Raw genomic sequence first — 26,830 nt, 5'->3', positions numbered from 1 at the left:
CCAGGGGTTTGCTATTTCAACCTGTTACTGGACAACTCATATTATTAGAAAGTTTTCCCTTAGACTGTGCCAAAATCTACCATCTTATATTGAGAGAACAAGCACAATCCTTCTTTTACATGACAACAGCATTTCTGCAACTAAAGGCAGGTCTTATTTTTCCCACACTCTACCTCCCCCTTGTTTTATTCAAATGTTCAAAGCTAATTTACCTTTGGAGGTATGGTGAATAAACGCTGTAGTTCCATCTTCTAACTGCACTGCTTGCCCATCCTCTAAACGCAAACTGTCCCCTGCTCAAGAACAATGTTTACATTTAGATCCCATATTTTCTAAGCATATTCTGATAACTCAGCAACAACAGAGTCAATAAACCATTAAACACATCATACAAACCTACACTTCCTTTATGGATCCTTCAACATTTAAATAATTTCAGCAAAGCTGCTCTGAATAAGCATTTAAAGGTAAAAAGATATTAGAATACCTGTTTTAGGAATATTTACCAGGGAATAGGAGAATTGAAAGAAGGGAAAAAAAGAAAATGAGAAGGTGTGTAGGATTTATCTCAAATAATAGAAATATTCACTTAGAACTGCTGCCCATTTATCTCCAGAGTGCAGTCTAGTAATTTCTTTTCCATTAACTTCGAGAGAAAATCTCAATTAAGTTAAAATGGTCTTTAGATCCTCTCTTTGACATCTACCTATCTCCCCTTTCAGAAGGAGGCCTAGAGATCAGGACTAAGTTTAAGTAGTAAGAGGCAGTTGGAGGCAGCAAATACTTAAGTATGAGAATCAGAAGAGTAAGTAAATATCAAATACTTACTACTTTTAGGTATGGGTACATGTTGAACATAGGCAGCAGAACCATCCTCCAACTGAATGACCTGACCATCTATGAGTTTTCCATCTAGAACAAAAGATTTAAGCCAATAAATTAGCACAAGCAAAAATTCTAAACTTTATACAATTTCAAAATGATATCAACTATAAAAACATACACTACTTAAGATCATGTTCATCTTGATTCTTCCCTCAATGTTCTGAGGCAATTCAATAACACATCCAGTGATCCTACAGAAAGCAGAAAATCCTCCCTCAGCCATCCTTTCTCCCCTCCGATTTTCAATTAGACAAGTTCAAGAGGCAGAGTGGCTCATCTGAGCAAGCTACATGAGTCAAACCTCTATATACCTTTCAGAGCCACTTAGGGATCGTGACCCTGACCCCAGCGAAGCTGAAACTGGGAAGATAGAAAGATGTATCAGTGCACACGAGGCCAGCCGTCATTCTCATCCCAGGGGGCTACAAGTCCCTTGACTATGTATACACATGCTCAGTAGCTTTCCAAAAAAAACAAGGAATTTGAGAACTAGGGTATTTCTTGGAGCAAAGTAAAGACTGATTTAGAAACAATGTTATAAAAGCAAAACCAAATGGCTACTTTTATGCATATTTTGTAAAAACATTAAATAATAATTTAAAGGGAAAAAGTGAGAAAGGACTTACTAAAAATAGGTCAGGGACACTACCCCCTCCCCTCTTCCTCACTAATTCTGATACCCCAGAGTATCTTCCAAATATCTCAAAAGGTGTCCTCAAATTATCAAAACAAAATTTAAGTTAAACTGAAATTACTACCATATGTAGTACAGTGTCTGTAGGAGGGATTGGGAAGCGGTATAACTGCTAGGTGTTCCAACTCTGAGGTTATGAATTGCTGGTAATAACCAATGGGCTGTATATGAGGCACATACCTTTAGAATTGTGTTGTATATAAGCAGTAGAACCATCTGCAAGTGTTACTGCTTGCAGGCTTACACCTTCCATATTTTCTAAATTGTCACCATCTATTATAAAAAAAATAGTTATTTTCTTTAGATAACTATCATATGTGTGTGCTGTTTAATTTTTTTAAAAATAAAAATTAGTCAAAAGGCAGACTGCTTAACTTAGACTCAAATGGGATTTCTTACAGCATTTACAAAAAATATTTCTAAACCCTACTATACCAGCACCCATACCAGGGTAAAAATGCTCATAAAAAGGCTTAGCTTTGTGTTGCCTTTAGCTAAAGGAGGAGGAACAAAGTAAACAGTATTGTACGGTTTCATTTTCCCTTTAATATTTCCAAACCCACATGATCCCTTCAAATAAGATTGCTCACCTGCCACAGTTACTGCCTCTGTCAGGCATAAGGTAACATGCTGAGCCTCCATTCCTCCTCCAGGAAACTCTGTCATTCCCTGAGAATCTCGATTTATTTGGGCTAACAACATTTTCTACCTTGAAAAAAATGTAGGCATTGAGAACAAAGAACAATGTATATGAAATAAAATCTACAAACGATATTTATGAACCATAAAAAATTGCTACGGAAGTGAACAGTGTTTGAAATAAGCTGAAATTTCACTTCATATGCAGGGTAAAAGTATTTGCCCAAAGTCCAGAGCATGCTTTTAATAATTCATCAGTAAACTATTGGGCACACCCAAGACTTGCCCATCAGTTCTGTACCATGTCTAAAATTCCCATAATTAGTGTTCTTTGGGTTTAACATGGTTGAAGATTCCCACTTAGAATCCATGAATGGATTGAGTCAATCCTGTTGACTCAATCTTCAGAAATCTATGTGGAACCTGGCCACTTCTCACAAGCTTCACCATTACCTCCCTGACCATCTCTCACCCTGAGATATTACTGCAATAGCATCCTAACTGGTCTCCTTGCTTCTACTGTGACTTCCCTCATCTCCTCTCAACACAACAGTCAGATTGTCCTTTTGAATGAAAAAGTTAGATCACATCTCTCTTCTGCTCAAAACCCTTTGATGATTTCTCATCAGAGTAAAGCCAAAAGTCCTTACACTAGCCTATGAGGCCAATGATCTTGCCCCCATGTCTACTACTCTCCATCTCATTCATTCCATTTCAGCCACACTGGTGCCCTTGCTTTCCCTCAAACATACTGGATGTTCTGCTGCCTCAGGACCCTTTACATTTGATGTTCTTCTGCTTGAAACATTCTTCCTGGTATCTTCATTATTACTCCCTCATCTTCTTCCAGTCTTTGTTCAATGGCGCCTCAACGAGAGCTTCCTTATTCACCTCATTGCAAACTGTACCTCCAACCCCCTAATGATGATATTCCCCAGCCCTCTTCCCTCCTTTATATTTCGGCATAGTACTAATAAATTGAAATATTACATGTATTTACTTATTTGTTTTTTTTTCTTATCTATTTCTCCCTCAAATAGAATGGGCAGGTGTTTTTATTTGTTTGCTCATTGCTGACTAAAGTGCCTAAAAAGTACTTGGCACACAACAGACAAACAATTGGTGCAGAATAAATGGAGGAATGGCTCTTTTACCAATCATCACCACAACCCCCTTCCTCCCTTTTCCCATCTCCGGGTCCCATTACCTCGGTAGGCCTTGAGTTGCCTCAAACATGAGTTGGGATAATTTAGCTGCCTTGAGTCAGGGAACTGGATACCAGAGCATCTCTTGAGGACCTTTCCAGGTCTAAAAATCTGATTTCAGTGTCAATATTTAAAAGAGCAATATGCAGATAGCAGTAATAATTTGCAATTATATTTATGTTAGGACTACTTGAAGATTTTTGTTTTATAAACACTATAAACTACACCCTCTTTGGATTAGAGCCAGGGACTATGGTTTAGACTCTGAAAAGTTACCAGTGCTGTGATAAAAGTCAATCACGGGATGACTTTTCAGGGATTCCTGAAATATTTCTAATCTATAACTGTTCATAAAGCAGACTGAAACTTCAATACTTCCTTGCGCTACTTCTAAGGGCTAACAGAGAAGCCTCAAAGTAAAACTGGTACTCTGCTGTTAAGCCCCCTGATGAGTACAGGATTGGGACAGGCTAATTTTCAGAACAAGTACTGTCACTATATAACAGAAATAAGACAAGGAAATGGAAGGGAAAACACCTATAAAAATGTAGTAAGGGGCTTCCCTGGTGGCGCAGTGGTTGAGAGTCTGCCTGCTGATGCAGGGGATGCAGGTTTGTGCCCCGGTCCGGGAAGATCCCACATGCCGCTGAGCAGCTGGGCCCGTGAGCCATGGCTGCTGAGCCTGCGCGTCCGGAGCCTGTGCTCCGCAACGGGAGAGGCCACAACAGTGAGAGGCCTGCGTACGGCAAAAAAAAAAAATGTAGTAAGCACTCTATGATCTTTACAGTATTCATCTAGAAGATGAATTTTGAAAAAGGCAGATTACAAGTTAATTTGGGTCATGATGTTAAGAAATGCCTATGGTTTGACTGTAATTCAAGCATTTGTCCTTTTCATTGAATTATCTATAAATCTCCAAATAACTACATCAACAGGTAACTGATATATCTGCAATAAATACAAGTTATTTCTTGTCTGAAAGCTGGTCAAGTGTTAACTTTATTTAGGAAACCTTCAGGACCTATAGTATCTATCCTAAGGGAAAAAAATCTACACTAACTGAAACATCTTGAAGAGACAGCTGATTCCTGGACACAAGCTGCTGGCAAATACACGGGGTGGTGAAGGATTCAGAAGAGATCATAAGGGCACTACAATTACCAGAGATAATAAGTGATGGCAGGTACATAGCCCATCTTATTCTCAAAAAGGCTCTGTGATACAATTAATGCCCTTTGTTAGAAAATGATCAACTGGGGAAAATATGATAATGAATAAATGAAATAAATAAGCTAGAGATCAAACACTCTATAGTTGCTCATACCATACCCACCATCATGTCTTGATTATTTCTGGCACCAACATTTTCAGGTTGTGTGAAAATAAGTATGTAAGATACATATTACACCTTTAGAAAGGGCCACCTTGCAAAAGGTAGTCAGTTTCCTGTGCTTTAATAATGAATCATGGGCCAAAATCAGACACAGAGGAGGCTGTCATGGGGGCACAACAGGAATCTCAAATGAAGACATCTGTGTAATAAATAAAGTTCCTGCCTTTCTGGAGGATGATGATGGATATTAGCATAAGAGAAAAAAACACACTTATGAAATGTAGCAAATGTTATATCCAGAATATATAAAGAAATTCTACAACACAACATCAAAAAACTAATAACCCAATTAAAAATTGGACAAAGGACATGAATAGAAACTTTTCCAAAGAAGATAAACAAATGGCAAACAAACAGATGAAAATATGCTCAATATAACTGTCAAGGGAATGCAAATCAAAACCATAATGAGATATCACCTCATACCTGTTAGAATGCCCACTATTGGGACTTCCCTGGCTAAGTGGTTAAGACTCTGCACTTCTACTGCAGGGGGCCCAGGTTTGACCCCTGGTCGGGGAACTAAGATCCTGCAAGCTGCGTGTCACGGCCAAATAAATAAATAAAAATAAAACAAAAACAGTATGGATATTGCTCAAAAAACTACAAATAGAATTACCATATGATCCAGCAATTCCACTTCTGGGTACATATCCAAAAGGATTAAAAACAGAATCTCAAAGAGAGATTTGCACACCTCTTCACTGCAGCATTATTCACAACAGCCAAGAGGTGGAAGCAACCTAAATGTCCATCAACGGATGAATGGATAAAGAAAATGCAATTTATATATACACAATGGAATATTAGTCTTAAAAAAGAAGAAAATACTGTCATATGTTACAACACAGATGAACCTTGAGGACATTATTCTAAGTGAAATAAGCCAGTCACAAAAATACAAATACTGCATGATTCCACTTATATGAGCTATCTAAAGTAGTCAAACTCTTAGAATTAGAAAGTAGAATGGTAGTTACAAGTACTAGGGGAGTTGTTGTTTGAGGAGTATAGTTTCAGTTTTGCAAGATGAAAAAGTTCTAGAGATCTATCACACAACAATGTCCATATAGTTAACACTACTGTACCCTACACTTAAAATGGTTACGCCGGTAAATTTTATGTTGTGGGTTTTTAACCATAACTTTTAGAAAAAGGTCTGAACACATATGGAAAAATGTTAGGATCTGTTAAAAACCAAGTGGGTACATAAGCTTTTATTCAATTACTTATACAGGTACTCCTCCTTACATTTGATAGATTTCATAATTTTAAAAGTGAAAAATATCCAAAATTATTGGCAGGAAGAAAAAAATGTCTGAAAATTGATGGTTAAAATTAGTAACTAAATACTAGCGGACTTCATCCCTTAAAAAAAAAGAATCAGTGTTTCCTCAGTGGTATGAATCTACATCAGATGAATATTTTAAAATGTGAAGCCCTTAGATATTTCAAGTTTGGTCTAATTTGTTAGATACAATTATTACCACAAATTATTATGAAAATATACATCTAATGGCCCAGGTATAAAGAACTCCAACTACAAGTAACCTTTATTGTGGTAAGAAATGATACAAAAAGAAATCTAGATTAACAAATCTTAGGAAGCCACAGAAGCCAGGCCTTCAGAAATTGTCAAGCTCAGATCCTAACTTCAGGCTGGTTTCACCTCAACACTTAACAGAGAAGCTATGCCATTCTATTTTATTACCTGGTCTCAATTCCAAATTTTTGTCATAAATTTACTACTATACAAAGTGCTTCTCCATTTAAGCATGGCCATTTGTGCTGCATTTTATGACATCTCCTAACCTGGAATGAGGAAGTTCCTTAGTACAGCAACATAAAAATAGCAGGCTATCCTGTACCTTCGCAGTATGGTGACCCAGTAACACTGCTTTGATTACCATTTGTGGAGAACGATCTTTAAATCCCTACAATTTTATTTAAATACACCCAGGGAATAAGCATGTTCCACTGATGAAATGTAATTCAGTGAAGTACAGAGTAGTTAGAATGTGCTGGTGAATGATGTAGAATTTTCATAGGCTCTACAGAATGCTAAAGGGTAAAACTGAGGGATAGAGTGTATACTACCTATTTTAAAGACGTAGAATATTCTATCAGATGGGTGAAATGTTGGAAATTGAAGGCTTTCAAACTTTTTGCCAAGTTCCAGGACCATTCAGAAATAGAATATTTGAAACTGACTGGCAGGTAGTTGAGATGAGGCCTAGGAGACCTGAAACTAAAATACTTGAGAGAAAAAGAGGTGAGAAGAGACAAGAATTGAGAAATGGACATCTAGGTCTAGTCATCAGGAATGTCAATTTTGGTGATGGTTTGTTCTTAACTGAACCACTGATGTGAAAAAGAACCAAAAAAAAATCTATCTCAAAACTCAACAGTGTAGCATTAAAAACAGGGCTTGATAAGGGCACACCTGCATAGCTCAGTTTGCTAAGCGCACCCTGGCTTGCTTTCACTGAGACTAGGGAGTTTGAGGAAGCATCAGGAGAAAGAGAAAGGTTCTGATATATTCAAACTCAACTTCTGACATTGCTCTGTTAAAAAAAGCATAAAGTCGGGCTTCCCTGGTGGCGCAGGGGTTGAGAGTCCGCCTGCCGATGTAGGGGACACGGGTTTGTGCCCCGGTCCAGGAAGATCCCACATGCCATGGAGCGTCTGGGCCCGTGAGCCATGGCCGCTGAGCCTGCGCGTCCGGAGCCTGTGCTCCGCAACAGGAGAGGCCACAGTGGTGAGAGGCCCGCGTACCGCAAAAAAAAAAAAAAAAAAAAAAGCATAAAGTCATTTCAAAACTATGATGCTAGATTGTACTTTATTTCCCTCAAGACAAACACTGTGTATGTTAATATTTTATTACCCAAATTGCTCATCTTGTCATAGGTAAGGGAAGCAAAGCACTGTGAGACAATTATGAAAATGAGAGAGGGCACTCCTGAAACACAACTCTATAACAAAATTGATCCTTTGTCCAAAAAAGTACATTGAATAGGACACTAAACATGGATAGTTAAAACATACACCTCTAGTCAGAAAAAACTGTTTGTATAGGTCATATTTACGAAGCATTTTTCAGATCTAATAACTTATTTGATGGAATAGTCCTGAAGGGCCATAAAAGTTCTTGGGCTCTTCCAACCTCTTCTGAACACCCAAAGCAGTCCAGCAAACTTACATGTCTTTATTTCTTCATGGTGACTATTTAAAATATTTTCCATTTACCTCAAACTTTCTACCCCCACTCCCTCTCCTGCTATCCTCCCACCCCGTCTCCTTCACCACTTCATTTTCAGCAAATTAATCAGCTCCAAACTTCATGGAAAATATAGAAGTGAGCAGAGGAATTCTCTGCCAACAAACCTCACTTCACTGCATTTCCACACGTTTCTTCCTTCTCTCCTACAATATTACCTTCCTACAAGGTAAGACTAATCCTTCCAACCTGTACTCTGCATTTCATCTGTCTTTCCTCCTTAGGGATCTCAGGCGTCTCTCCTGTAAAAAGTTTCCCTCTCTCTCCCAGTTCCTTCCCATCAATAACTTAAAAAAACACAAAAACAGGGACTTCCCTGGTGGTCCAGTGGTTAAGACTCCATGCTCCCGATGTAAGGGGCCTGGGTTTGGTCCCTGGTCAGGGAACTAGATCCCTCATGTTGCAACTAAGAACCCGTGTGCCGCAACTAAAAGATCCCGCATGCCGCAATGAAGATCCCTCACATGGCAACTAAGACCCGGCGCAGCCAAATAAAAAAATAAATATTTAAAAAAACAAAAACAAAATCTCGCCTCTGACTCAGCTACTAGTCTCTCTTTCCTCCTTATCACAGCTAGATTTCTCTAACAGTTGTTACTAAGACTATTTCCTGATTTCCCACTGCTATCCATCTGGTTTCTGTCCCTAAGTATTGAAACTGCTTTGGCTGGTCACTAATCTCCACATTAACATGAAGTTCGATGGCCATTCCTATGAATGAGAGATGAAAATATTCATCCACAAAAAGACTTACACAAGAATGTCCATAGCAACTTTATTCATAATAGTTCCAAATTGGAATGAACTCAAATGTCCATCATAAAACAGATTAAAAGGCTGTGATAGGGGCTTCCCTGGTGGTGCAGTGGTTGAGAATCCGCCTGCCAATGCAGGGGACGTGGGTTCGAGCTCTGGTCCGGGAAGATCCCACATGCCCTGGAGCAACTAAGCCCGTGCGCCACAACTACTGAAACCCGTTCACCCTAGAGCCTTCACGCTACAACTACTGAAGCACACACACTCTAGGGCCCACGTGCTGCAACTACTGAGCCCACCTGCTGCAACTAGTGAAGCCCGCGCACCAAGAGCTGGTGCTCCGCAACAAGAGAAGCCACTGAAATGAGAAGCCCGCTCACCAACCACAATGAAGAGTAGCCCCCGCTCGCCGCAACTAGAGAAAGCCCTCGCACAGCAACGAAGACCCAACGCAGCTAAAAAAAAAAAAAAAAAAATGTGATGGATACTTTCCTGTCTTATATTGGGTTTGGTATCATTGACCTTTATCTCCTTCTTAGAACATTCTCTTACCTTGGCTTCTATGACTTCCACACGCTCCTGGTTTTTTCCAACTTCCTAGCTAATCCTTTTCCATTTCTCCTATGGGTTCCTAAATATTGAGAACCCACAAGTTTCCGTCCTAGTTTGTTTTTTCATTTTATGCACTTTTCCTTTTGGAATATCATATCCATTCCATTGGCTTCAAAGATCTCTGGAATTTATAAGCTCTTTAAAATCTATCTAGTCCTTTCTCTTAAGGGGTCCTGATCTATATATCTAGCTGCTTACTGGCCTTGGTGACCTTCATGGTCCACAGTCACCTCCATCTCAAAACAGTTTGCCACAAAATTCTACTTTTGTATTTTCTCCCTCAGTGATAAACGCAGTCACCTAGCCAGTAGTCAAATCCCCCTTATTCTCCAACCGATCACTAAGAACTATCACTCTACCTCCTAAATATCTGTCAAATCCATTCGCTTCTCTTATTAGGTTGTCTTAACTCAGGGTACCATCACCGCTTGGGTTACTACATTGGCCTCCTAAAATCCACTCCTACCCTCCTCCAATCTAATCTCCATAGCACAGTCCAAGTGCTTTCAAATCCAATCAGAGCATTTCTCTGTCTCAAAACCTGCAAAACTTTCCCTTTCTCTATATAGTCCAAATATCACGATCTGGATTCTACTCCAATAAGACGGACAATCATCCTGGGTTGCCCAAGACTGAGAAGCTTCCTGGGTCGTGGGACTCTCAGTTTTTGTTTTTGTTTTTTTGGTGGTGGTGGGGGACACTTTGTTTTAAAACTGGGATAGTCTTGGGCAAATCAAGACAAGTTGGTCACTCTATCTTCCAGTCTTGTTCTAGCACAACCTCACATTCTACACTCCAGCAGTACCGTTTAAAATTCTAGTAGTTAATGATACTGGTATCATTTAATAATAATATTAATTAAAATGTTAATAATACTAATAAATAAAAATGATTATAATAATAACTAACCCTTCCAAAATACTATATGCCAGGCATTACTACTAATTCATTTAATCCTTCTAGCAATCCTATGAATTAAGTACCATTTTATCACAATTTTGCAGACCAAGAAAGTGAAGCTCACAAAGGTTAAATGATGTCCTTAACTTCACAACGTAAGTAAGTGGCAAAGTGAACCTTCCAACCATTTGGCTCAACAACTTTTACATGAGCTGCTGGATTATTTGCCACTCCCAGAACAGCTCAAGGTGTCTCCTGCACCTGGGCTCTGAACACTGCTATTCATACCCTCTAGAATACTCTTCCTCCTCTCTTTACTTGGCTAAATTCTTCAGATTCCACCAGAAAGTTTTATCTGAACTCCCCAAATTGGGTCAGAATGCTTTAGATGTATTTCCCAAGATACTCTGTCCATACCCTTATAACAACACTTAGCACAGCGTACTTTAATTACCTGTTTTTCTCCAGACTGGAAGCAGTGTATTTACAGTAACCAGCTACTAAAACATATCTAAGGAGGATTCCCCTATAGATAGATTGGAAAGTATGGGTTATACCTTGGAAGGAATGCTAATGAGCGGTAGTATAACACTATACTTAAGAATAAGGACTCTGGAGCAAAACAGCCTGCTTCAAAATCTCATTTTACCACATATTATCTATGTGACCTTGGGCAAGTTACTTAACCATGCTGTGCCACAGTTTCCCTATCTGTAAAAGGAGGGTACTTCACACAGGTATTGTGAGGTATCTGTGTTAAATACAAAGCACTTGTAACAAACAGCACATGGCACTATACATATGTTTGCTATTAATGCTTATCAGTAGTTTAAAGCTAAATGAGAAGAGACTGTACAGCTCTATCTCTTGTCTTATTCACTGTTTTCTCCTGCTACTGTAAAAGGGTATTGCCAGAGGAGAAAGAAGACAAAAAAAAAAAGTTTCAGAGATGTGTTATTCAAGAGGAACTTTCCTCTTGTTCATGCTTTTCCTTTTTGAAAATATCTTTACTGAGATGTAATTCACATATCATAAAATGTACCCATTTGAGGTGTACAATTCAATGACTTTAGTATATTCAGAGTTGTACAAACATCCCACAACCTGAATTCACAATATTTTTATCACCCCTTAAAAGAAAACCCTACCTCCCCCTTTCTAAAGCCCTAGGCAACCACTAATCAATCTACTTTCTATCTCTATAGATTTGCTTATTCTGGACACTTCATGTAAATGGAATCACAGTATGTGGTCTTTTGTGACTGCCTTCTTTCACTTATACATAATGTTTTCAAGGTTTCTCCATAAAAAAATAAAAACTAAAAAAAAAATTTCAATCCATAAAAATAATGAATCACTATGTTGTACACCTTAAAAGAATAATGATGTAAATCAACTATACTTCAATTTTAAAAAGGTAAAAAAAAAAATCTCCTTTTCCTCCTGAAAGTCTTTTTCCCCAAAAAAGGAAGACAAAAAATAATTTCTAAAGGTGACTTTAGGGACTTCCCTAGTGGCACAGTGGTTAAGAATCTGCCTGCCAATGCAGGGGACACGGGTTCGAGCCCTGGTCCAGGAAGAGTAGCCCCGGCTCACCACAACTAGAGAAAGCCCGTACGCAACAATGAAGACCCAACACGGCCAAAAATAAATAAATAAATTTATTTTTAAATAAGATAAAATAAAGGTGATTTTAAGTAATTGACTTTTTTTTTAAAAAATTATTTATTTATTTTTGGCCATGCTGCCACATGTGGGATCTTAGCTCCCTGACCAGGTATCGAACCCGTGCCCCCTGCAGTGGAAGCTCAGAGTCCTAGCCACTTCACCACCAGGGAATTCCCTGAATAACTGACTTTTAATAAAAGACACTTATCTCCTAGTATATTTTCCTTAAATATTATCTTCTCAACAATAAGCATGTCCACTTACAAAAAGCTCCCCAGTTGAATCTAACATGCACTCCTCATTTAAAAACACAGATCTATAATCCATCAACTAAAAACATTTACATACATTCCTAGGTCTCAAATCAAACTGCCCCATCCAAAAGTCTGCCAGTGATTCTTTTTCCTCTCAGCATTTCTGTTTGAAAGGACAAATGCCAGAGGAAAGGGAAGACACTATCCAATAGGTAGGTGGGGACGTCTCCTAGGAATGTACCACGTTGTCATTTTTTTTTTAATTTTTTATTTATGTATTTATTTATTTATTTTTAGCTGTGTTGGGTCTTCATTGCTGCACACAGGCTTTCTCTAGTTGGGGTGAGCGGGGGCTACTCTTCACCGCAGTGCGTGGACTTCTCATTGCGGTGGCTTCTCTTGTTACGGAGCATGGGCTCTAGGTGCACAAGCCTCAGTAGTTGTGGCACGTGGGCTCAGCAGTTGTGGCTCACAGGCTCCAGAGCATAAGCTCAGCAGTTTGGGCACATGGGCCTAGTTGCTCCGTGGCATGTGGGATCTTCCCAGACCAGGGCTCGAACCCATGTCCCCTGAATTGGCAGGCGGATTCCTAACCACTGTGCCACCAGGGAAGTCCCTGTCATTCATTTCATATCAAAATACATCTTGTTTTCTGTCTGAATTAAACACAACACATTCCATATACACCATTAAGGTTTGCCAATTTATCTTTCCACTCTAATCAATTTGCCATATGGACTTGGCTATTTCCACCAAACCCAGACAACAGATTAAAATGATCAAAGGTCATCCTTGACTAAACCCTCATTCTTAAACTCACAACAGGGCACTTGTCAACTCCATGATTTTTTAAAAAATGGAACCATATATATGGGAACTCGGTATGACAGAGAGCATTTCATCTTTTTAATTTTTTTTGGCCACACTGCCCAGCTTGTGGGATCTTAGTTCCTGGACCAGGGACTGAACCCAGGCCCTCAGCAGTGAGAGTGTGGAGTCTTACCCACTGGACCACCAGGGCATTCCCCTCAACTCCATGATTTTTATCCTTCAAAACCTTTCTTTTCCAACTCCTCACACATTAATAACTACTGCACTAACTTCTTTACTGCTTTCTTTGCTCCAGTCTCTCATCCTTCCGGTCCAATAACACTGCCAACTATCTTATTTTGTCTTGTAACAGTAGAATTTTCACTGCATACAATATTGTAAGAAAAATTTAAGTTAATAAGATTAATTCCCACTAGCTTAATAAATCAAATCTTTTCGTTTCCTGGTTTTCTTCTTTAACTCTTGCTATCCACACACATACATAATTTTTTTACAGCATTACCTCCCAGAAATGGGACTAGGAGATGAGGGTGGACTGGGGACGGGCCTTTTAATTTCTACTGTATACATTCCATAAGTTAAAAAGAAATTTACCATGTATTATTTTCATGGTTTTAAAACTAGTTACTTTAAAAAAAAAGTTACTATAAACAGAAGCATTAATAAAGTAAGGAGCACCTAACTTTGCCTCAGGTATGCAAAGATGATTACATGTGAATATGGGCATAAGAAAGATAAGTAAACATTTCCTAGGGGTAGGAAGAGTAGAGAAGGCAGTCCAGACACAGGGAACAGCCTTTAATTGTCACTGGCTCTTCCACGTGCCTCTGTTGCTCACTACCAAGATCTCAGTCCATTATCATCTGAATCCTACAGTATTTGCTGATATTTGGCCTGTAGCCCTCGTCACTTTGAATTACCAATCATGTTTTAATTATTATAGATTTCATCTGTATGTTTTATAATTTGCCGGCCTGCTATGCATTTGAATCCTGCTCTCAGCTCCAGGCAATTAACCTGCTGCTGAGCTTCCATTTCCTCTTTTGATAAAATGGGAGAACACTCACCTGATAGGGCTGTTGTAAAAGAATTATGTGAAATAAATGTACATAAAGCCCTTAGCACTCAAGATGTATTCAGAACATACCAGTTTTCTTTCTACAGGTGAGGAAAGTGAGGTTTACAGAACCTTGTTTTTGGCTGAAAGGCTTCTGATTCCATTCCTTTCTCCTCTTAGTCCTTTTACTCCCACATCCAATGTTCCCAATTAGACTATAAGCCTTCTAAGGTAGGTACTGTGTCCTAGGGGTCGTTGGAATTTTGATACCTAAGATTATATGTTCAATAAACATCTAATGAGTTTAACATAACTCATGTTGCAGAGTACTTTTCAATGGTCCTCCATTGTACACATCCAGCCATGCATGCTGACCTAGTTCCTAGAACACACCTAACTCTTCCTGCTTTTGCACATATTGTTCAGTGTCACCTCTTATCTAAAATATCCATTCTACCACCACCCTTTTATTCTCTATCACAGAACTCTTATCTTCTTCGTAGCACTTATCAGAATTTCTTTTTTTTTTTTTTTTTGATGTGGGCCATTTTTAAAGTCTTTATTGAACTTGTTACAATACTGCTTCTCTTTTATGTTTTGGGTTTTTGGTGCAAGGCATGTGGGATCTTAGCTCCCTGACCAGGAATAGAACCCAAGCCCCCTGCATTGGAAGGCGAAGTCTTAACCACTGGACTGCCACGGAAGTCCCACTTATCAGAATTTCTAAGTGAACTCTAATTTCCATGATAGTAGGAACCGCCCTCTGTCCTGTTCACTCTTGAATTCCCAGTGCCTAGAAGAATACCTGGCACATGCTACATAATTACTAAAGATTTGTTGAACAAATGAATACAATTAGTATGAGGACATGGCTAGTTAACTGCCTAAAACAGGATTAAAGATTAGGTCTTCTTTTATTCCAATGCTCTTTTCATTGTGCTTCACTTCTTATATTACTGTATATTTTATGTTTATAGCATGTATAAACTGCCATTAATTTAAATGATTCCAACTTCTTGTGACCATTATATCCATACTACATAAATCTCTGTATTTTCAAAACGAGGACAAATGCATTCGTCATTATTTAACTTAAAGGTGTATATAAACAGCACAACATTCATGCTCTGCCATATTATGTACAGTAGTCAAAATACTGTATCATTCTAGGAACTACAGACATCCTATATTTTAAAAAGTTAAAGAAGTTGGTACTTGGTAGGTTACTGAGTAACTCAGTTGAGAGACTGGGCTTTAGAGCCAGTCACAGATTCAAGTCCGAGCGTTGCTGTATAATAGTTGGTCAAGTTACTTTAAACTTCAGTTGACGAAACAGGGATAACTCCAGTACCTGACTTAGGTTTGCAGCGAAGATAAGTTTATGTATATATGTACACCACTCAACAAATCATTTAACTCAGTGCCTAGCCAAAGTTAAGTGCTGAGTAAAGTGGGTTTTTTGTTCTGTTTTGTTTATTTTGCCTCGCCTCACGGCTTGCAGGACCTTAGTTCCCCAACCAGGGATTGAACCCAGGCAACGGCAGTGAAAGCGCCAAGTCCTAACCACTGGACCGCCAGGGAATTCCCGTAAAGTGGTATTTTAAGTACAAAAAATGTAGATAGGAGTTAAATGCCTGTGTCTCCACATTAATGGACAAGTTATTTCCACAGGGTAGAGAGTTCCCACTGCAGCACAGTTTTAAAATGGGGTTAGATTTATGGGAAAGTATGGAGAAAGCTGTATTACTGTTTTCGATTTTTTATTTCTATGAGGAAGAGGGAGATTTCCAGTCTAAATCCATCTTTAAAACAAAATCACTTGATTTTGACAGTACGGTAAAGTTTAAAACACTGTCTCAGGGACTTCCCTGGTGGCACAGGGTTGGGAGTCTGCCTGCCAATGCAGGGGACACGGGTTCGAGCCCTGGCCTGGGAAGATCCCACACGCCGCGGAGCACCTAAGCCCGTGCGCTGCAACTACTGAGCCTTCACTCTAGAGCCCAAGAACCACAACTACTGAAGCCCACGCGCCTAGAGCCTGTGCTCCGCAACAAGAGAAGCCACCGAACTGAGAAGCCCACGCACCACAATGAAGAGTAGCCCCCACTTGCTGCAACTAGAGAAAGCCTGCGTGAAGCAACAAAGACCCAATGCAGCCAAAAATAAATAAATTAATTAATTAAAAAACAAAAAACACTGTCTCACAAAAGCCATCCCTTAAAATGCAAATTAAGCAAAGAGCAATGACTCAAGCAACCCAACTCTTTAAAAAATCACTATGTCCTGGGCTTCCCTGGTGGCGCAGTGGTTGAGAGTCCGCCTGCCGATGCAGGGGACACGGGTTCGTGCCCAGGTCCAGGAAGATCCCACATGCCGCGGAGCGGCTGGGCCCAGTGAGCCATGGCAGCTGAGCCTGTGCGTCTGGAGCCTGTGCTCTGCAACGGGAGAGGCCACAACAGTGAGAGGCCCGCATACCACAAAAAAAAAAAAAAAAAAAAAAAAAAAAATCACTATGTCCTGAAATAAAGCCAGGAGCAAAAAGACTCAGAACTGGGTAAAACGTCAGATTAAAAACCAAAAACAAAAACTAGACAAAAACTTCAAAATTAAGTAATGATGAGAACATCAGGACTCAGAAAGTTCTCCTCCCATGATCATAAACTGTACCTACATTATAAACATTTAATAACAGCTAAAGTAATAGTAGAGGCACAATTCCCCAAAACAGCTAAGTCATCTTTCCATGAAGAATATGATGAATCCTTACTTCACAGCAATATCCCAACCTGCAGCAAAGGGCAATGGTCATTTTGCAAATCATATATCTGATAAAGGACCTTAATATAAGAAACTCTTAGAACTCAGTAATAGATAAAACAATCCAATTTTAAAATGGGGGAAAGACCCAAATAGACATTTCCAAAAAGAAAATATACAAATGGCCAATAAGCACATGAAAAAATGCTCAGCACAATTAGCCATTGGAAAATGCAAATCAAAATCCCAGGAGATACCACTTCATACCCACTAGGATGGCTACCATCAAAAAGACTGATAATAACAAGTGTTGCCAAGGATATGGAGAATGGGAGCTCTCATACACTGCTGGTAGGAATGTAAAATGGTACACCCACTTTGGAAAAGTTTGCCAGTTCCTCAAAAGATTGAACACAGCGTTACCGTATGACCAAATGACCAAGAAATTCTACTCCTAGGTATATATATACACACAAGAGAAATAAAAACAAATGTCCACACAAAAACTTGTTCCGCAACTGTTCACGGCAGCATTATGCATCATAGACAAAAAGTGGAAGCAACCTAAACATCCATCAACAGATGAATGGATAAATAAAAGGTGTTAGGTCCATACAGTGAAATATTTGGCAATAAAAAGAAATGAAGTACTCATATATGCTGTAACATGCATGAACCTTGCAAATATCATGCTAAATGAAAGAAGCCAGTCACAGAAGTCCACATACTGTGTGATTCCATTTTTATGAAATGTTGGGAATAGACAAATCTGTAGATTAGTGGTTGGGGAAGGAGGAGTGTTATGGGGAAATGGGGAGTAACTTAAGTGGGTACAGTTTCTTGGGGGGTGATGAACATGTTTTAAAATTTTGGTGATGGTGGCACAACTCTGTGAATACATGAAACCTACCTAATTATTATACTTTAAATGGGTGAATTGTAAAGATATATAAATTATATCAATAAAGCCAGTATTTTTAAAAAATAAAAGACAGTTATGGAAAAAATAGGCACTCAAGTATTTGTACACTAAATAATTTCCAAAGTAATCAAAATACACCTGGATAAATTAGTTACCTGTCTTACCTGAGCTTTTGTATGATCTCACTACCTATTCTCTTACTAAATACTTAACAATGAACTGAAACTAAGCACTTAGCAAGAGAATATATTAAATATTGCACAGATTTTTGTCAACTACAGCAAAACACAAGTATCTTCTAGCAAGGTTCGGGACAAAGCCGACCACAACCTCGAACCTACAATTTTTCACATCCCCACTAGATTATACCAGCTGATTAGACACTTCCAAAGGCTTAAACTGATCTTAAACAAATAATCAGTTTAGCAATTGTATTCTTATCTACTTTTTACTTAACTTCCTTAATGCGTAAACTTAAATGTTAAAAAAAGCAAAAGGGGAGAGAAGAAAAATTGATTTACATTCCACAATAATATGTTACAAAGCAACCAAAGCATTCGTATACTCTTTGGCCAAAACCGAGAAAAAAGGAGAATGATAAAAATGACAATTTCTAATACTGGCTGTTAGGCCTCAATGACCATTAAAAAAAAATTTTTTTTTTTAAGTGAGGGAAACAAGAAATCTGTGCACGATCGGAGTGGGAGGAAATTCTGGGTGCGATCTACAGGCGGGATGCCGACCGGGCCCTCGGCCAGTTCTGCCGCCGGCGCCCCAGCTAGAGCCTGGTGCCGACCGGGGTCCAGCGTCTCAGCCGGAGGAGCTTCGCCTCGGTGGCGCCAGGGGACTCGCTCCGCGCGGAGGTCAAGCCGAGAAGCGCCGCCGGGCTCCCAAGGGCTACACCCTCCCCTCCTTCACTCCCTCCCCTCGGCAGTCCCCCGAGGGGAACAGGCGGGGCGCAGTGCGCAGAGACAAGGGCGGGGGGGGGGTGCGTCCTCAGTGAGAAAAGCTCCGCCGCCCGAGTGGCGGCCGCGGGTTATTAATAAACTCCGCTTCTGCCCAGGCGTCTCTACCGCGGCCGGCCGTAGGATCTACAAGGCCTGCGGCGGAGGCTGAGAAGCCAGAGTCCGAGCCCGGGCCCTACCGGGCCCACGCCGCCACGCTGAGGGCGGCGGCCGGGCGGAGAATAATGCACACTGGGTAAAAACACATTTATATACGAACCTCCGAGAAAATTTTCCAACAATTCCTTCGTCCGACCACCATGCACCAGGACAGGAAACAGCCACCCGGCCCCTCAGCCCCGCAACCAGCATAGTGGGTCTGAGGCCCGCCCCCAGCCTCCATTGGGCTGTCATTACGTCACTCAGTGGACGCTTCCTTCTTGCCATTGGCTCAAATTTAGGCGACGCGAAAGGAGACCGCCTTATCCACGCCCCTTTTCCTGACGTCAGCCTCGCCTGGCCTTACAGCCAGCGCCTGAGTGGCTTACCCAAAGTGCGGAACCAAGTTTTCTGCTTCTGACTGGTTGGCAGAACCGCTCGTCCCAGCGCGACACCGCCTCGCTGACAAGTGAATTATGCAGATTCTGTGGCCCCAGCAGGAGGCGCCATTTTGTAGCGAGGGAGGGAGGCTGGTCCTTGTGACTAGCCGGGAGGGAGAAGGGTTCGCAGGCGCCATTTTCCCCACAGGGGCTAGGAGGTGGCCTTGGCTCTCCCGATGGGCTTGCTGGAGCGCGTTCTGGAGACCGGGTGGGCTTTGCCTAGCAATTGCCGAGTGTCGTCCCGTTGGGAGGGAAGTGGTAGGGTGGGGTAGGACAGGATGGGACGCCTCACCGCTCCCTGGGGGCTCTCGGTGCCAGCTGAGGCCTTTGGTCTTGGGCGGAGGCTCTGCTTTTCCGAGAGCTGCTGTATGCCTGTCACTGGCTGCCAAGTCTCCCTTTGCTTTTCCAGTCGCTGGGGTATCATCATTGGTAGGAGGATGAGCCTCCTACCTCAGCTGAAGCTCCGGCGTAGCTCGACAACGGGGCGGTGGTCTTGGACTCTGCTGGGAGACACTGCGGTTGCTTTTGCGCTTTCATGTTACTTAGGTTCAAATTTTGAAGTCGTCTGTAATGGTGTCGCTAACTTCTTTTTTACTTTCCCTTTTGTGTGTGTCGCAAATTAAAGTCAAAAGGCTGAGGAAATCATTGATTCGGTCTCCCCAGTATTAAGAATGGATACAAATTAGTTGTGAAGTTTAGGTAGTGTTTCTTGTAGCTCTCAACCCAGAATTTTTCTAAGCTATTGGAAACACTAGTCATTTTAGGAGTTTTCAGTATGTATTCATATGCTTTGGCAACCAGGCTGAATAAAGATGAGGTAAAGTGTGTAGACTCAAGATTTGTTAAATCTGGTGTTCCAAATGTAGATTTGAGTTACTAAGAGATTGAGAAGGATAGCCCCGTTGTAACTGGAGATTTGTGTCCTGCTTACAAAAGCTGGACAGAGCTGGATGATGTTTGATCTAGTGTCTTTGCATTTCAGGTGATTATGGAATGGCCTAAATGAGGATAATTAAAGTGTTTTGATTTACATTCGAGTCCAGTTTGAGATTTTTAACGAGACCTTCTTTTAGGTAGGGAGTGAGGGGCAGGCTGCAGACCCTAACCAAGGTATAGCTGCGTAATTAGTGCCCAAACGCCATTGGAAGGAAAATAGGACGTTGAGTGTCGTTTGAATACATAGTCTTTCGAAGTTTAAAGTAGTTTTTATATTTTATGCCCTTATAAGAATAAAAAGTGTGGCACGTAAAATTGGATTAGGTTGCTTGAAACTGGAGGAATTGGCTCATTCAAAAGTCTTGTACCCAATGGATAGATTTCCCTTTTTCACAGAGTAGAGAGTTCAGATGACAAACGAGGTGTTTTAATTTATACTTTCTGTACCTTCTAGATGTTATATCTGTATTTTATAATCAGAAATATTATTAAAAGAATCAAAATACTTTTATGCAGTTTAGTCATTTATTACTAAGTCCTGAACCTCTAGTCTTTTAAAACACGGTAATACAGAATCTCAGAAGGAAGTTAAAAGTCACCCTGTATTTGTAGTTTGCAGTTAAAGGACATCTTTTTATCCCCAGGACCTAGTGAGTGGTTGTAAACATTGAATGGTAGTGGTGGATAGGATACTACAACTCTAATCTGATTCAGGGAGAAACCTTAATAATGATTTTGTTATAGGTAGTGGAACTTTGTGTTACAGTATTTTACCACTGATTATATATAGAACAGAGTTCAAATGTACGTAGTATTCAGGGCCATCCAGAATCTTCACATTTTCCCTAAATCACTTCCTATCCCTCATATTTTATTACACCTTAACAAATTAATGGCTTGAAAACATTTCACTGCCAATAAGTACTAGTCCATGCTCTTACACAAAGCTGGACCTTTTCCCCAGTTTTCTAAATAGGCTAACTTATTTCTAGCCCCCTTCAAAAACTGTTGCCATCAAGTTTTTTTTTTTTTTTTTTTTTTTTTTTTTGCAGTACACGGGCCTCTCACTGTTGTGGTCTCTCCCGCTGCGGAGCACAGCCTCCGGACGCGCAGGCTCAGCGGCCATGGCTCACGGGCCCAGCCGCTCCGCGGCATGTGGGATCTTCCCAGACCGGGGCAAGAGCCCGTGTCCCCTACATCGGCAGGCGGACTCTCAACCACTGCGCCACCAGGGAAGCCCTGCCATCAAGTTTTTTTTTTTTTTTTTTTTTTTCTTTTTGCGGTACGCGGGCCTCTCACTGTTGTGGCCTCTCCCGTTGCGGAGCACAGGCTCCGGATGCGCAGGCCCAGCGGCCATGGCTCACGGGCCCAGCCGCTCCGCGGCATATGGGATCCTCCCAGACCGGGGCACGAACCCGTATCCCCTGCATCGGCAGGCGGACTCTCAACCACTGCGCCACCAGGGAGGCCCTGCCATCAAGTTTTTAAAAACATTTCAGTAACTAAAAACTTCCTGGAGAATTGGTTGATTTTGGCGTTTTTGTACAGTGATATAACCATTAAAGTATTGTATGTATAGAAAAAAGATACGAAGAGAATTCCCTGGCAGTCCAGTGGTTAGGACTCCGTGCTTTCGTTGCCGAGGGCTCGGGTTCAATCACTGGTTGGGGAACTAACATCCCACAAGCCGCACGATGCGCCCAAAAAAACCAAAAGAACGTAGAAATAATGCATTCAACTCTTAAAAGTAATTATGTCTAGGAGAAGGTGACTTTGAGTTATCAAATTATTTTCATATAGGTTTATAATAAATATTATGAATTTGTAGCTTTTTTTTAAACACAATAATTTTTTTTAAAAAAACTTACTTCTCTTCTGTTTTTTCTTTTGTTAAAACACTAAAGAATTTAAAACCAACTCTCTCCATTGGAAGCTGTGGCTGTTAGATGTGTCACTTGTCTTACAAACTGTAGCCCCATTTGTAAAGCAGAAACACTTATTTCACAGTGTGACTGGGAGGATATATGAGAATGTAGATAAATGTAGCACAGTGCCTATCAGAGATACTTTCCAAGTGCTTAATAAATGTTAGCCCATCTCTCTCCAATCCTCACCCTAATGGTCAACAGCAGTGGTTCTTAAGCACTTTGACAACTCCTTTGAGATGCAGATGAAAGCTATGAAAAATACTAAAGACTTTGCAGTTTCATAGGACTCCTGGACCCAGAATTAAGAGTCCTTGGTCTGTAGAATAAACTCATTCAGTTCATCAGCTTCCACACTGAAAGCATTAATCAGAGCTTAATTAGAACATACTTTTGGAAGTGTATGAGGAAGTTACTTAAAATGTTCCTTTCCAATCTCAGGTATATAGTTCTCAGTATATATGCTGACATAAGCATAGGTATAATACAACTGGTAATGTTTTGTTAGTGGCTAATTGCATGATTCTCCTCATTTCAAGCTATCTATAGTGACTCCAGTATGTGCAATTTTTCCATTTTACCAACTCTACCCCTGGACCACGTGTTAACCCCATTCATTCATTACATCTTTGAAAATATCACCCAGTAAGTGAGCTCCAAGGTTACTAGTTGTGGTTAATGTGTGTTAGGTTTATTTTAGTGGGAAACTAATAGGAGAGTAAACTCAATTTACAAAATGTTATCAATCTAAAACTCCTGAAGATTCCTCCTGCTACCCACCCAAACTCTGGCACCAGCTAGGGCTGTTTGATAGGGTGATGGGATTTAAAAAACAAATGAGCAGCTGGTAGCAAAACAAAGTATTGGGGGGAAGAATACTTTCCCTATAATAAGGGGATAGCTCGATCTTAATTTGTATTTAATGAATAAACATTTCATGTTACTTTTTAGAGAACTTTAAACAAATTTGAGGCTTAAGAAAACTGAAAATTGAGATATTCATATATCATAAAATTCATCATTTTAAAGTATACATACACTTAAGTAGTTTTTAGTATATTCACAAAGCTCTTCAACCATCACCATTATCTAATGGAAAACACCTTCATCATGCCCAAAAGAAACCCTATGCCCAATAGCACTCACTCTCCATTCCCTCCTCCCTCCCCACCCCTGCCCAGTGTTCACTAACCTATTGATTTGCTAATTATAGGTCTTTCATGTAAATGGAATCCTGACTTCTTTCACCTTGTTTTCTAGGCTAATCCACATGTAGCACATAATTGTACTTCATTCCTTATTGCCAAATATCTGATTATTTGGATATACCACATTTTGTTGATCCATTCACCAACTGGTGGCTATTTGGGTCGTTTCCTCCTTTTGGCTGTAGTACTGCTAGTATGAACAACTGTGTACAAGTTCTTGTGTGGACGTATGTTTGATTTCTCTCAGATATATGCATCATCTGGGAGTGGAATTGCTAGGTGACACTATTTTCTACCTTTTGAGGAACTGCCAAACTTTTACACAACAGATAAGCATTTTACATTGTATCAACACTATGAGGGTTTCAATTTCTCTTCTTCCTCACCAATACTTGTAATTGTGCACCTTCTTGATTATAGACATGCTAGTATGTATGAAATATCACATCATGAATTCTGATTTGCATTTTCCTAATGACTAGTGATGTTAAGCATTTTTTCCTATGATACTGGCCACTTATTTCTTTGGAGAAATGTCTACTTGGATTCTTTACTGTTTTAAAATGGGGTTTTTGTGTTGTTGAGTTCTAAGACTTCTGTATATACTCAAGATTAACAGATATTTTCTCCCATTCTCTGGGGTCTTTTCACTTTCTGGAAAAGTGTCCTTTAAAGCACGAAGTTGTGTTTTGATGAAGTCCAAGTCATCTGTTTTTTTTCTTTTGTTGCTTGTCCTGTGGTGTTATATCCAAAAACTATTACCTAATTCAGTCACGATTTACACCTGTATTTTTTTCTAAGAATTTGAGATCTTGTATTTAAATCTTTAAGCTACTTTGAATTATTTTGTAATATAGTGTTAAGGGTCCAACTTCATGTTCTTACATGTAGATACCCAGCTGTCTCAGAGCCATTTAAAAAAAAAGATTCTTTCCTACATTGGTTTTGGGACCCTTGTTGAAAATCAATTGACCATAAATTTAAGGGTTTATTTCTGGACTCTCAATTTTATTCCTTTGGTCAGTATAAGGTATTTATCCTTGAGAATTCCCTGGTGGTCCAGTGGTTAGAACTCTGCACTTGCACTGCAGAGGGCACGGGTTCAGTCCCGGGTGAGGGAACTAAGATCCCACAAGCCACGAAGTGCAGCCAAAAAAGAAAGAAAAAAAAGAAGTATCCTTACTAGTACTATTGTCATAATTATTAAATCATGTTTGCTTTAAAGACTGTTTTGACTATTCTGAGTTCCTTTCCTTGTATTTCCACACAGATTTTAGGATCAGTTTGTCAATTCCAGCAAAAAAGGTAGCTTTTACAAGGATTACACTGAATCTGCAGATCAATTTGGGAAGTATTGCTATCTTCACAATAGTATGTCTTTCAATTCATGAACATGGGATGTCTCTATTTAGGTGTTTTGTAGTTTTCAGAGTGTGTTTTTCACTTTTATTCCTAAGAATTTTTGGGATGCTATTGTAAATGGAATTTTCTTAATTTCACTTTCGTTTCATTGCTGCTGTATAGAAATACAACTGATTTGGGTATATTGATATTATGTCTTGCAACCTTGATGAAGTCATTAGCTCTTTGTGTGTGTATGGATTCTTTAGGGTTTTCTGTGACATCATGTCATCTGTGCAGTTTTACTTCTTCCTTTCCAATCTGGGTATCTAATTGCCCTGGCTAAACCCTCATGTACAATGCTAAAGAAGTGGCAACAGTGGGCATGCTTGTATAGTTCTTGATCTTAGGGGAAGTGTTTTTAATCTTTCATCATTAAGTCCATTAGCTTTAGGGTTTTGGTAGATGCCTTTATTCAGGTTGAGGAAATTCCTTATTTCATTTTGAGTTATTAAAAGGATGTTAAAAGAAACTTTTTAAAAAGACTCTGGTAGGAAGCATTTAAATATAAGATTCAAATACCAAGTGTAACTGGCAAATTTCTATCTATACATGAAAGCAGAATCTATAAATACATAAAGGAATTATCACCTGTGCTTTTAAAAAACCTCAAAGGGGAATTACGTCTCAAAAAAAGTTACTTAAAATATATTCCTCTCGGGCTTCCCTGGTGGCGCAGTGGTTGAGAGTCCGCCTGCCGATGCAGGGGACACGGGTTCGTGCCCCGGTCCGGGAAGATCCCACATGCCACGGAACGGCTGGGCCCATGAGCCATGGCGGCTGAGCCTGCGCGTCCGGAGCCTGTGCTCCGCAACAGGAGAGGCCACAACAGTGAGAGGCCCGCATACCGCAAAAAAAAAAAAAAAAAACCCACCACCTGAAACTAACACAATATTATAAATCAACCATATATATATATATTTTCCTCTCATAGTAATAAAATTCTGGATTTCCAGCTGGATGTCTAGTTTCCCTTTGTAAAAACACATGCACCAAAGTGTGAAGTGCTATTATTGCAAGGGTGGCCAACCTCATCAAGGGTAAAACCTAGAATTCAGGAGGGATTACTGATATTCACAGATAACCTTCACCAAAATTTAAAATTATATAGAACAGAACTGACATTTTTATAACCAATATGCTTTAATGTAATTTTAGGTCATTCATTTTACAAACACTTATGGAATGCCTACTATGCTTAAATCATTGTGCTAGAGCTTCCCAAAGACACGGTTTATATTAATACAATTCCTAATGACTTTTTCTTCATGCTTGCTTCAGGGACTACATCTGGGACTGAATAGCAGCACATAGCCATAGGGCTGCGGTATGGCCACCCCTGCTCTACACTCTGGTCTCTTCCAGAGGTCAACACAGCAGTCACTATCTTGATAAGGTGTGTAGATTAGTAATCACCATTCTGTTACCTGCAGAGAAATAGATTAACATCCTTTATTTAATACTGATAAACGAATAGCTTTTATAAAAATGGATGGCTTAAGTTTACAAAAAAGTGAAGATTTTATGCTAATGTCAGCCATTAAAAAAGACAAATACTGAAACCCAGACAAAATCAGAATTAACTTGTATAAATTAAAAAATAAGTTATAGGTTAGTGAAACTGTGGGAAAGGCTGTATGTTAAACAAATAAATAAAATCTACATGCAACTAATTACAAGTTTATAAATACTACTCTCGAAAAGTTATCTAAAAGTTCTATAACCTTATTTAAAAACACTGACACATATCAAGATCCATAATCTATAAGAAACTCTAATTTGATGTTATATTTAAGGAAATACTGAAAATAATCGAGGTATATATTTCATGTATTAGAAACTACCATCTGAACAATATTTAATATTAAATATAGTTTAATTTTAAGGTCTTTCATTTCAGTCAAAAATCCGTAAATGTAGATTAGTTTGGACTGTATGACAGAGGAGACAATAAAACGTGTTCTCAA

At 39.7% G+C, this 26,830-nt stretch overlaps 1 protein-coding gene across 3 annotated transcripts in view; it reads right to left on the bottom strand.

The window, feature by feature from the left end:
- ZNF143 (zinc finger protein 143) overlaps positions 1–19,169 on the bottom strand; it is a 56,923-nt gene extending 37,754 nt beyond the window's left edge. Inside the window, exons 1-5 of one of the 3 annotated variants that reach the window (XM_082626798.1) lie at positions 19,075–19,169; positions 2,170–2,284; positions 1,760–1,852; positions 829–912; positions 213–296 (exon numbers count right to left, since the gene is read on the bottom strand). In XM_082626798.1, coding sequence (XP_082482924.1) covers positions 213–296; positions 829–912; positions 1,760–1,852; positions 2,170–2,284; positions 19,075–19,116 — 418 coding nt within the window. In that variant the 5' untranslated portion in view covers positions 19,117–19,169. Of the gene's footprint in view, positions 1–212; positions 297–828; positions 913–1,759; positions 1,853–2,169; positions 2,289–19,074 lie in introns of all 3 variants that reach the window. The other 2 variants (XM_082626800.1, XM_082626799.1) reach the window with 2 other exon arrangements.
- Between the last annotated feature and the right edge of the window lie 7,661 nt (positions 19,170–26,830).

This window comes from Mesoplodon mirus (assembly GCF_964341445.2).
Source record: "Mesoplodon mirus genome assembly, chromosome: 7".
Lineage (NCBI taxonomy): Eukaryota > Metazoa > Chordata > Mammalia > Artiodactyla > Ziphiidae > Mesoplodon > Mesoplodon mirus.
Note: the sequence above shows the minus strand (reverse complement) of the source record. Positions and strands in the feature narration are given on the sequence as shown.